The sequence below is a fragment of the Schistocerca nitens genome, chromosome 4 (genome assembly GCF_023898315.1).
Source record: "Schistocerca nitens isolate TAMUIC-IGC-003100 chromosome 4, iqSchNite1.1, whole genome shotgun sequence".
In the NCBI taxonomy this organism is placed as follows: Eukaryota; Metazoa; Arthropoda; class Insecta; order Orthoptera; family Acrididae; genus Schistocerca; species Schistocerca nitens.
In genome coordinates this window covers 634954462-634967555 of record NC_064617.1, presented here as the reverse complement: position 1 = coordinate 634967555, position 13094 = coordinate 634954462, and the positions used below count along the sequence as shown (strand labels likewise).

The window sequence follows — 13094 nt, the reverse complement described above, 5'->3', positions numbered from 1 at the left end:
TAGATGATGATCTGAGCCGGGCAGACATCCACGAGTTCTTATCTTTACACTTACATCAGAGTGATACTTTTAGCATACATACGGTATTTCGTTTACAAAATAAAAGGAGTAGAAGACCTGAACTCTCAACTTTGCTCGTAGGTAGGTCACCCACCAGAGGGAGGTAGCAAGAGGGCTTTGGCATCAAAAGGCAAAAGGTATGCACCTAGCTTGCAACTTGAGCTGGAACAAACACAGTCCAATGGAGAAGTGGCTGCTGGACTGACACAACACAGTTGACTTGTGTGGCATGCCACGTCACTGCCAGATGACTGTGGCATACTCCACTTTGCCACATGTCATGTCTGTGCTAGTGACAGTTTATGAAAGTGTCTGCTGTTGTTGTTTCCTGTACCCAGGAAAATAAGAAATGATCCCACGTTCAATAGTAATATTGTTGGTCTTGTGGAGAAATAGCCATGTATTTACTATTACAGCCCTGCTGATACAGCAGCAGGAACACTCACGATACAAGCAGCAGGAATGGGAATAAGAAAGAAACTATAGATCCGATTTGTCAACACCGTAGCATAGTTTGTAGCTCACTACTGATTTTATGGCTTTTGTTGTGAGTTCTCAATAGGCTGGTCTACACTGCACTGCACAGATGATTTAAAATGTGAGTAATCATGAATATGTATGAAGTTATGAAACAAATAAATAGCTGGAACCATCACACCAATTTTATTCACACATAACATACAAAAAGAATATTGTACAGATCTTCCTCCCTTAGATAATGTTTAATGAAATATATGTTTCTCACTAGTTAACTGTGTACTAGTACATGGATATGAGCTCATTATGTGTTTTGTACAAGGGCGATGTACTTGAGGACAATATTATGGAAATGGGAGAGGATGTAGATGAAGATGAAATGGGAAATATGATATTGCGTGAAGAGTTTGACAGAGCACTGAAAGACCTGAGTCGAAACAAGGCCCCCGGAGTAGACAACATTCCATTAGAACTACTGACAGCCTTGGGAGTGCCAGCCCTGACAAAACTCTACCATCTGGTGAGCAAGATGTATGAGACAGACGAAATACCCTCAGACTTCAAGAAGAATATAGTAATTCCAATCCCAAAGAAAGCAGGTGTTGACAGATGTGAAAATTACCGAACTATCAGTTTGATAAGTCACAGCTGCAAGATACAGACAAATGGAAAAACTGGTAGAAGCCGACCTCGGAGAAGATCAGTTCGGATTCCGTAGAAATGTTGGAACACGTGAGGCAGTACTGACCCTACGACTTATCTTAGAAGAAAGATTAAGGAAAGGCAAACCTATGTTTCTAGCATTTGTAGACTTAGAGAAAGCTTTTGACAATGTTAACTGGAATACTCTCTTTCAAATTCTGAAGGTGGCAGGGGTAAAATACAGGGAGCGAAAGGCTATTTACAATTTGTACGGAAACCAGATGGCAGTTATAAGGGTCGAGGGGCATGAAAGGGATGCAGTGGTTGGGAAGGGAGTGAGTCAGGGTTGTAGCCTCTCCCCAGTGTTATTCAATCTGTATATTGAGCAAGCAGTAAAGGAAAAAAAAGAAAAGTTTGGAGTAGGTATTAAAATCCATGAAGAAGAAATAAAAACTTTTGAGGTTCGCCGATGACATTATAATTCTGTCAGAGACAGCAAAGGACTTGGAAGAGCAGTTCAACGGACTGGACAGTGTCTTGAAAGGAGGGTATAAGATTAACATCAACAAAAGCAAAACGAGGATAATGGAATGTAGTTGAATTAAATCGGGTGATGCTGAGGGAATTAGATTAGGAAATGAGACACTTAAAGTAGTAAAGGAGTTTTGCTATTTGGGGAGCAAAATAACTGATGATGGTCGAAGTAGAAAGGATATAAAATGTAGACTGGCAATGGCAAGGAAAGCGTTTCTGAAGAAGAGAAATTTGTTAACATTGAGTATAGATTTAAGTGTCAGGAAGTCGTTTCTGAAAGTATTTGTGTAGAGTGTAGCCATGTATGGAAGTGAAACATGGACGATAAATAGTTTGGACAAGAAGAGAATAGAAGCTTTCGAAATGTGGTGCTACAGAAGATTGCTGAAGATTAGATGGGTAGCTCACATAACTAATGAGGAGGTATTGAATAGAATTGGGAAGAAGAGGAGTTTGTGGCAGAACTTGACTAGAAGAAGAGATTGGTTGGTAGGACACGTTCTGAGGCATCAAGGGATCACCAGTTTAGTATCGGAGGGCAGCGTGGAGGGTAAAAATCGTAGAGGGAGACCAAGAGATGAATACACTAAGCAGACTCAGAAGGATGTAGGCTGCCGTAGGTACTGGGAGATGAAGAAGCTTGCACAGGATAGAGTAGCATGGAGAGCTGCATCAAACCAGTCTCAGGACTGAAGACCACAACAACAACAACAACAACAACAACATGTGTTTTGTGAGAAGAAAAGCTTCACTCACAGCAAAAAAATAAAGAAAATTTGCAGTCTTTTTGCAGCAAAGGTGTTGGTTTCAGAGGCAGGAGTAGGTCTCCAAGCAATGCTTTAGCGAAAGCACTTCCCTTTAATGTTCTCTCATCACTGTTGCCCTCTGACATCAATTTAAAAAAAATTATCGATGTGTACCTGAAAAGCTAATACTATGAATTGCAATTACATAATACTGATCCAGATTCGCCACTCTGGTATGCTTTCTGCCTACGCTATCAGTGTGATTCAGTACAATTCATAATTCCCAGTAATGATCACTTGTTTTCTTTCAGATTTATTGAGATGGTGTTGGGAAATCAAATATTCACACTGCAGATTTTCCCCATTCCCTTTGACATTTCAGCCACAAGTCTTCAAATGGTGTCCTCAGAAAAGAAATGAAGGAAAGCAGGGTACATATTCAACTCTTTAAACACCATAAAAGTGACATTAATTTACATTAGTATGCCAGTAAGGATGTACCCAACAACAGCTTTTAAAATTTGGTTCAGTAATTTTCTTCAAACACATAACAAGATATGTGAAGTGAATGAATCGCTTCCGTCAGATTAGCTTTCTTTGTGGATACTATCTGCAGCATATGAACTTAAGGATGGTAACTAGTTGATTAAGTCAGTTTTCTGTTACAATAGCTTATGGCAAACTTTTGAAAATGTACCATCAAGGAATTACAATATGACAACAGCTTGCATGAGAAACAACTGCTTATCAAGAGTTGTGAGCTATTACTTGTAGTTTAAAAACTGGAAAGTTCCATCTTGAAACTCAGCTGTGAGCATGTCTTTTGCAACTGTATGCACAAATACCTTCTAGGCAATTTTATCAAAACATTCAAATGACATTTGGTTCTAACATTCTATGTGCACCCTTATTCTTAAATCGAAAAATTTAGATTCACAGAAACTCATGAACAACCGTTATTCTTACAACTCACAAGTAGATAAGAGCACTAATGATACCCACAAACTAAGCACTGTGTGCCACACACTCTGTTGTATTTTGTGGAATACAAATACAACTGTAACAAGCAATGCTGTTTATCATACATTTACTTCTCGAGAAAAACACTACGACACTAAAAGCAAAGTAGGAGAGAGATGCTGGTCATGTGGGGTTCAAACCAAGCTGTGAGTTATGTTCAATATTATGAAACAAGGTCTTTGTCAAAAGTAGACCACACACACACACACACACACACACACACACACACACACAATGTGGCTTTAGCCACCCGAGGCAGCAGTCATATGTGTGAGTTATGTTTGCGCACGCGTGTGTGTGTGTGTGTGTGTGTGTGTGTGTGTGTGTGTGTGTGTGTGTTTTGTCTATTTTCGACAAAGGCCTTGTGGGCCAAAAGCTTATATTGTGACAGTCTTTTTGTTGTGCCTATCTGCCACTCATCATCTCCACTATATGGTGGGTAGCAACTTTCCTTTTCACATTCCATCCTGGATTTCCCATTGTGAGTTATGTTCAGATGGTCAAGTTGATTAAAATACTGCCCATAAAAGACAAAGGTTCAATCAATTCTGAATCTACCACACAATTTATAAAGAGAAATATTTTTCTTAGCAAACCAAGAAGTTCTTGAATACAAAAGCAATGACATATGTTTCATGGAATTTCACATTTTTTTATGAAATATCTCTGATTTAAGCTTATCACAATTGTTGCTCAGTCTCCTAAGAACAAATGTTTTATATCTTATATTCTCTTCTGTATCTCACTCTCTTTGTTTCCAGGCACTTTCTGTTCACATTATACAGTCTGTTATTGTTCATTCAAATAATATTAATTCAACTCACTCTAGCTACATTCAAACGTTTATGAGTTCAAGTAACCATTAGTGCACAGAGTAAGTCTATTCTGGTTCTAGATAAGGTACTGACAAATCTCTATTGCTTCTGATTTTAATGGAAGAGAACTAAAAATGGAAAAAGTTGTCTAAAATATTATCATTATTAACACGAAACAGTAACTCAATACTCACCATCAATGCCAAGATCAAGCTGCACAGCAATGGTAAGACGCTGACAGATGTCCACTAGAGCAGCTTTCTTTGGGTCCTCACTGATACCACGACGCCCAAGAGCAGTATTACATAAAGGACACTGTGGATGACGTGACTTCTGGAGAAGTGTGCTTACACAGTCTTGACAAAAGGAATGACGACATCGTGTCTGCACTGGATCCTTAAGCAGCTCCAAGCTGCAAAACCCATACGATATATGACAGCATTCTGAATACTTTTCATTTTTCTCATTAAACGGCAAATTACATAATATTTCATAACCATAACTAAGACCATATTAAAGTTGGAAATTTGTTAGATCAGTTTTAATAAAATAAGAGTAACAAAGCAAAGCTTAGCAAACAGAGGACATGGTTCCGATTTTTCCCACCATACATTACGGTACCACTTTTTGCGCCAGTGCTCCTGCATCAGACTTTACCTCACCATCTCGCTCTGTGCGTGCAGTGCAGCAGGTGGTTGCAGAGGCTCACCTGGGTGGTTCTATGCAGTGCTTACTTACTGGTACGCTTTGTGCTTCTTGTCTCAGTAATATGTTGCATTTTGTCTGTTTTTAGGCACATTCTTGTTACATGGCATAGGATATTTTCTGTCGCCCAACTTTTTATTCGTTGACTACTATCCACCCTATGAATATTATAGTTTTAACAATGATGGTTGAGCCTTCTATATTCGCTGCCATACGGTTTACCATGTTTTAATTTTTGTAAGTTTACTTGTGTTTTTATCTGTTCTAACAATTGGATGCTTATGGTTCTGGTATTACATCATATATAGGAGTTCAGTAATCATTTTTTACTTCTCATTGTTGAGATATGCATTTGATGATGTTGTTATAGACCATAAAACTCATAGTGCCTTAATAAAATTGATTCGAGATAGAGCAGTTGGTTCGAGATAGAGCAGTTTGTGGAATTCTTGCTATAAAATGTACTACCACTGTGGATGCCCTGGTGACGGAGTCATTTGTTGTTCTTTATGGAGACAGTTGCATCCCCACTCAGCAACAATGAAGACACAAGGATGTTCAAACAACCACTGGAAAGGGACATTGATTAGGGCCACTTTGCGGAGTAGTAGCTGGCAAATACAGCACACAAAAGCAGATGTCATCACCAGAAAGGCTACACTGGACAGTCATTGGAGACTACTCGTGGATTAGACTAACAACAAAGTTATCAGTGCCCTTACACACACTAAAAGAAATGAATGTGGCTGAAATTACAAAAATGTTTTACAGTGAAGAGGAATCCTATAAAATAACACTCACTCACATTGACCTCACAATTACTCTATTCGCATTGATCTCATAATTACTCTATCTCACATACCCTAAGACCAATGGAGAAAGGAAAAAAGATGCTATTCATGGGATTAAAATAGAAATAACACAACAGAGGAGCTAAAAAAGAAGAAGAGGAGGCAAAGGGCAATGTGACTGCCTGACCACTCACAAAAAATGGTTGAGCCAGTCATCCGGTTAAAATGTTGCAAACATTTCCCTAAAATTTTCGGAAATACGTTAGACAAATCACAAAACTTCAAAACTCTCACCATATCTGTTTGATTGTTACCTAAAATAGATAGTAGATCCGTTGGCAAATCCACCATTGCCTGCTAGTTAGAAAATAAAACACAGTCTAACAAAATGTGGCGCACACTTGTTTGTATGCCACAAGAACCACACACTGAAGGTTCCTCTTGCTGGATCAAGAAACCATGCGTCATAGGGCTCTGCCCCATGCAGGGACGAGTAAGGAGAACCTCATCTCATGAATGGCTGGAAGGAAGGAACCCACAGCTGTGTTGTGGGCTTTACTAGACGGATATTATTGTCTGTCACTTCCAGCCACCCATCCTCCCATTGACACAAGACTAAGTCTCAACAGTGAGGCAACAACATGCAGTGGGATGGCGCACCAAGCTAACTGAGCATTGTGACACATCTCCTCGGCTGCTACATCTGTCCTTCATTCCCCACAATACCCACGTGCCCTGGCGCTCAGCAGAAGGACATTTCTTTCCCCAGCCACTGTAGTTAGAGAAGGGCATTATGGATACTCTGAACTACTTCACTGATGGATACAAGCATTGTCGAGAGTGAAGGGCACTCACAAAATAAGAATAGACAGGGAATTTAGTAATTGAAACACGTCTCATCCACTCCAGTTCCCATAAGATCACATACAGTTCCATATCGAAGACAGTAAAGTCTTGAGGCAGACTGACCTTGAGGATAAGATCAGGGAATATAATGAAGTAACCAACAGAGTTCCCCTGTTTCAACTCATCCATAAAGACAGCCATACAGTAGCAATGTTCAGTTAAGATGGCAGAAAATAAAGTGTTAAAAACATATGCAGGAGTACTGTGGTGTCACCCCCAGACACCACACTTGCTAGGTGGTAGCTTTAAATCGGCCGCGGTCCATTAGTACATGTAGGACCCGCGTGTCGCCACTGTCAGGATCACAGACCGAGCGCCACCACACGGCAGGTCTCGAGAGACTGACTAGCACTCGCCCCAGTTGTACAACGACTTTGTTAGCGACCACACTGACGAAGCCTTTCTCTCATTTGCCGAGAGACAATTAGAATAGCCTTCAGCTAAGTCCATGGCTACGACCTAGCAAGGCGCCATTAGTTACTTCATGAATCTAAAGAGTCTCACTTGTATCATCAAGAATGCTGTATACAAATGGATTAAAGTTAAGTATTATAGCAGCTACGTGCTTTTCTTTATAGCATTCATTACGTATCCTGTTTCAGACCTCACGCCATCCTTCGTGCGCTTATAGCGTGCATTTCGGCCCCCTCAAACACACTGTGTCGGCACCTCTGTCGACACATCAAGTACAATCTCTCCTGTACTGCACTACACCTAAAATTACTCTGGGCCTCTGCAGTAATCTGGGTGGTAGATGGTTAAAACCCTGGGTTTGGGGTTGTACTTGCTCCTCGCCATGACTCAAGCAAACGCTGCGTGCCGATCCCAAACAGCCTTGTTATTCATGGATGATTGGAGAAAAGGCATACCACAGGTGGATGAGCAACAGTATCATACACAGGTGAATTCAGAGCTGTGAGAAACTTAAATGCTTGACTCACCATGAGGAGTTGCTTTCAGATTGTAAGTGGCAGTTCACCAGCCTCAGCACAGAGACTGGGTATGGGCCTGGTCCTATAAGCCCCCATGGCCAGCCTAATTCACTCATGGTGGACAGCGTCAATGATCTTCAAATAAGAAAGCCTCGCCAATCCATACCCTGTACACTCACAACCCAGCCATGAATGCACAAAAGCTTTTAAACCAGAACAGGTGTGCTTTGTCTGCTCCCTAAGACCTGTGGCTCAGACTCTTTATGATGTTCAATGCCTTCATAGTTCTGGCTTCAGGTTCTCTCAAAAATGAGGCCCAGAAATCTCACTGCATCTCTAAAATGTAGAACGGTGTCCCTCAAATGAAAGTCAAAAATACCACCATGAAAACTATTAAAATGAACTCTCTCTCTCTCTCTCTCTCTCTCTCTCTCTCTCTCACACACACACACACACACACACACACTCTTATCTGGAGAAAATTGAAAGCCCATTTTTGCTGCCCACTCCTCTAACCTCCGCACTGTAAGTTGCAACTGACAGGTTGCTGTTGCAATGCCAGAAGAGGAACAGAAAACAGCAAAATCAATCACACATAAGAAACACTGTACAGGACTCCTTATTATACACATAATACTGTTTATGGCTATGGCAAAGGGTGTAACACTCAAAACACTGCCCTGAGGACGCCATTCTCCTGCTCAAAATGCTCCAACAGTACGCCACCAACTTGGGACCTAAAAAAGTGCTTAGACAAGAAGTACCGTATGAAGATGGAGAGATTACTATAAAAGTCCCAGATGGGGCTGGACAAGAATAATGTGTCTCCAATTAGTGTCGCATGCTTTAGAGGAAAGCCTGATGAATCGCCACCTCTACTACAGTCAGGTTGTTGACAGTGGACTGAAAATCTCCAGAATCCACACTGACAGCAGCTACGGAGTTGCTTGGTCTCTAACAATCACAGCACACAACGGTTAACTATTTCCCCAGGGTCTTTCCTACACAGTTCGTTAATGCGGTACTTCTGGGACAATGTGGGGTCCTTTCCGGTTTTAGAAGAGGTATTGGAATTGCCTCTCTCCATGAGTGGAGAAAGTTGCTTGTCTTCCATATAAGATTAAAACATTCAAGGATGAATTACTTTGATGCTGCTGGCAAATACTGAAGCTTGCAGTACCAGGTTTGGTCGTGACTGGGTGCAGTATCAAAAGTGTCAGACAATGCCAATTCCAGTTACCCCGTGGAGAATTGGCAGTTGTAAGACTCAGAACTGTGAGATCTGAAGTCCAACATGCCCTTCTCTGAAGTTGCATGGCAGTAGCCAAATGCTGGATCCTGGCTGGCATCAGCATTAGTCTTAGTAAAATGTTCTGCCACCATCCAAGCAATATCTCTTGGCATTCTTTGGAGATATCCCTGTTTCAGCATTGCTGCTATTGGTAAACAACTGTTTTTACCAGAAATCCTCTGGATGGCTTCCCATACTTTTGTAGAAGTGGAATGGTTGATAGAGTACAGGAACACTGACCATGACCTCTTCTTCCTCTCCTTAATTACACGTTGAGTCTTGGCTCTTGTGACTCGAAAGGCTATGAGGAGGTTTGGTGTTGTGCAGCATTAAATCACTGAAGAGTTGGTGAACGGCACTCATCATTCCACCTAGGTACAGGTTGCCTCCTAAGACGATCTGAAGACATTGGAATGGATAAGACAGCAGCATGATGTATCACTCATGTGACGTGATCCACCCATTCCCGGACACTGATGCGGTGTAGGAGAATGGGCAGGAGGGTTGTTCTATAAGATCCATTAGAGCCTCAAGAGTCTATCGCATCAGGCAGAGGTAAATACAGTGCGTAAACAGTGCTCCTCTGACACAAATGAACTTCAGCAACAACTGCCTGCAGCTCATTAGCTAGGGGAAGGCAGAGGAGTGGTGCATGTAACTGACAAACAAAGCAACCCCTCCCTTGACCCTTTCCACAGTCAAGTCATCCTTGTGATTTAGTGTATAGCCCCATGGTACAGGGGTATCACACACTTTAAAATGCACTTCCTGCTAACACAAGCACAGGGGGCATTCCTATGCTAACAGTTTCAGTTCATTCAGATGTGTTCTCAACCCATTAATGTTCCTTTGTAATATGGGAGCCATCTACAATGACGGTTGCGCTTTACTGTCTTTCTGCCCTGTAGGTGAACCCACAGCAGGTGTTTTCTCGATTGGTTGGTTGGTTGGTTTAAAAGTGGAAGGGGGGGGGGGGGGGGGGGGGACCAAACTGTGAGGTCATTGGTCCCTTGCTCCCAGTAGAACAATTACCCTGTGGAAAGAAGAAAACAAAGAAGATGTACAGCACAATAACAGGAGAAAGGAAGAACCAGAAGAATGACAGAAGGACAACAAACACTACAACGGACAAAACAGGACGAAAATCACAGAGAGACGCAAGAAACTGGGAGAAGAGATTTAAAACAAGAAAGCAGATTACCATGGCTGGCTGACCATGAGAATAAAAAAGGAGAAGCCAGCCACTCTGCAACTCATTAAAACCTCCACCCTAAAAGTCCACCCTCACAAATAAAACGTAAAACTAAATCTGCTGTTGAGGCATTGTCACCCAACACTGAAGGTAGGGTGCTGGGAAAGTTAAAAGTCTGCTGCAAAACGGCTAAAAGTGGGCAGTCCAACAAGAGGTGGACGACTGTCATTTGGGAGCCACAAAAACATTGACGTGGGTCCTTGCGATGGAGGAGGTAACCATGTGTGAGCCACGTATGGCCAATGCGGAGCCGACAAAGGACAACTGATTCCCTGCGAAAAGCCCGCAGGAAAGACTTCCACACATTCGCAGTCTCCTTAATGACACAGCGAGTGGAGGCTCAGTCTTGGGGCGAGGCAACTGCCAGAGTCTGACATCAAGATCCATCAGCTCTGCAGAAAAATCTTGGGAGACCAGGGACAATGATGTCAACATCATCAGACTGTTAACTTCCTATCAGTGGTGGATGCTTTGATTCTTCGTCCTGGGCCGTCCTGGGTAGGCTTCAGAGCCACTGCTGTGGCTGTGATAATGGCAGCACTGGACGGCATCCCAGACTGGATCTTCTGGAGGGTCTGGGAGCTTTGCAATGGCGGCCTTTTCTGAACTTCTTTGGGGAGACACAGGCGTCAAAATAACTGCTACAACACAAATACATTGGCAAATGCAGATGCTAGTGCTGACACTACTGACCTCAATTAGTGTAGCAGCATCAGCTTTCTGCACTTGCTGTTTAAGAACTGAAGCAAAGGAGCGAACATGGGGGGGGGGGGGGGTAGGGGGGGGCAGCATGACTTTATAAATCTTTTTGAACTCACCATATGGGATGCGGTTTATAGTCTTCAGCCCTAGTATCTTCCATTTTTCAAGGTATACACCACAGTCCTGACTCCAGACAAGGTGAGGCCCAGAGCAACTCATGCACTTCAAAGGTAATGAACATGTGACTCCTTCGTGGGCAGCATTACCAGCCACAAGTGGCTGGCTTCTCTCTTACACCCAAGAGTAGTATGTACAAAGTGCTGGCATTTGAAACAGTGCATTGGGATGGTTACATAAGACTGCACACGAGATCTGGAAGTTTCATGCTGCTGAACATCAGCGTAAATGAGTTGGATTTGACAAGACTGCCATCCATCCTTTTCATGATATTCTGCACATCAGCTATTCCTTCTTGGGCCTACTCAACTTTCAGTTCTTCTTTGGGAATGTCCATGAGTCCTGCATGTCACAACACCTCTGCTGTAATTCAACATGGTGTGGAGCTTACTGTCAATGGCATTTGCAGAATTTCACTTTCTTCAAGTTCATTGCCTCCTGGGAATTAGTTGTTTCAACCAATATCGTCCCATTGCATTACCAAGTGATTGATTTTAATGTCCCTGGAATGACCTCTAATGAATGTAAAAAGGAGAGACTTTTTCAAAGGTGTCATGTCTTCTTATAACTATCAAAAATATATTCTAATGTGCAACATTCATTCTGTTGCTAAATATCTTAAGGGCCTTAACAACTTCAGAATCTGGAGTGCTCATCACATGAGGCTTCTCCAAGCAGCCCATTTATTCCACTGAGAGTGGGAGAGGAAGATTTCAGGGGGTCCATCACGGTCCCACGAGCAGCTAAGGAAATACAATTCCATCTAGAAAGAACCCCCAAGTGCCTAGGTAAGCCTTTAACAACTGAGGTGTTGCAGGTTCTACAAAGGTTGCCCACTACTGACTATTCCACAACAGCCATGCATCTCATCAGCACGAAGCACATCTTGAGGCTGCAGTGCTTTCTTATAGAGGTTTTTACCATTCTTGTGATTCGGGCCAAGATCCTCGTTCCCTTACCAGTTCCCAGCTCAAGAACCCTGAGGTCACCAAACCTGTACTCAGCAAACGAATGCTGAGCCACTGAGGGCAAATCATAGATCCAGAATTCTTTACATTGCGACACAACAAAAACAAAAATGGGAGTTCCAGCAACAGCCACAACTGGCTCTGCAAAAACAGCAGTAGCAGAATAAGGAATTCATGCTACAACAGCAACAACTCTAACAACTACTGCTTAAACAGTAACAACTGCAGTGCAAGGAGCTGCTACAACTGATGTAAAAGAGGGTGCTTCAGATTCACCACCTCTCTTGTCTGCTCCACTTTTCTCAAGTTTCAATGAGTCTAAGGAGAATTGTGGAAGTTTATATCAACCATTTTTGCTACATTACCAGGAAAAAGAGTTGAATGAGGCAGTGCAAACAGTAAAGCCCTTCCAGTTGTTCCTAATTTTGCAATGTCTGTAGTTTGCTGTCTGAACATTATGGCCACTAAATTCATCTAATACAGAATTGGACAAAATATGGAAACAGCACAAGAAATGCATGCTTGAACATAAATGCAGATGCTAGCCAAGCCTGTGGGTGGTGCTGATGTATTTGACCATAAATGAGATGATGGAATTTCTATTTGGTGTGATGAATGACAGCTTGCTCTAAATGTAGAAAAATGATAAGTTAATGCAGTGTAGGAAAAACAATCCTGCAGGGTTCAAATAGAGTACTTTTGTTATGCTGCTTGATACAGTCATGTTGATTAAATATCTAGACATACCGTTGCAGAGTGATATGAAATGGAACAAAGTGAAAAGTGTAGCTTATCTTTTAAGGAGACTGTGTGTAAAACACTGGTGCACCCCATTCCTGCTCAAGTGTTTGGGATCTCCATTGGGTTGGACTAAAGAAAGACACTGAAGCAATTCAGACGCATACTGCTACATTTGTTACCAGTAGGTTTGATCAATGTGCTAATATTACAGCGGTGCTTCATGAACTCAAATGGGAAACCCCATTGATACTTGCAGCTCACTGCAGAATGATTCCACTGCTGCCAACATACATTTCGTTTAAGCACTGCAAAGACAAGGTAATAGAAATTAGAAA

At 42.1% G+C, this 13094-nt stretch overlaps 1 protein-coding gene across 2 annotated transcripts in view; it reads right to left on the bottom strand.

The window, feature by feature from the left end:
* LOC126251406 (breast cancer type 1 susceptibility protein homolog) overlaps positions 1 to 13094 on the bottom strand; it is a 284502-nt gene that overhangs the window by 250901 nt on the left and 20507 nt on the right. For both annotated transcript variants that reach the window (XM_049951814.1, XM_049951815.1), the window contains exon 2: positions 4489 to 4706. In XM_049951814.1, coding sequence (XP_049807771.1) covers positions 4489 to 4706 — 218 coding nt within the window. The remainder of the gene's footprint in view (positions 1 to 4488; positions 4707 to 13094) is intronic.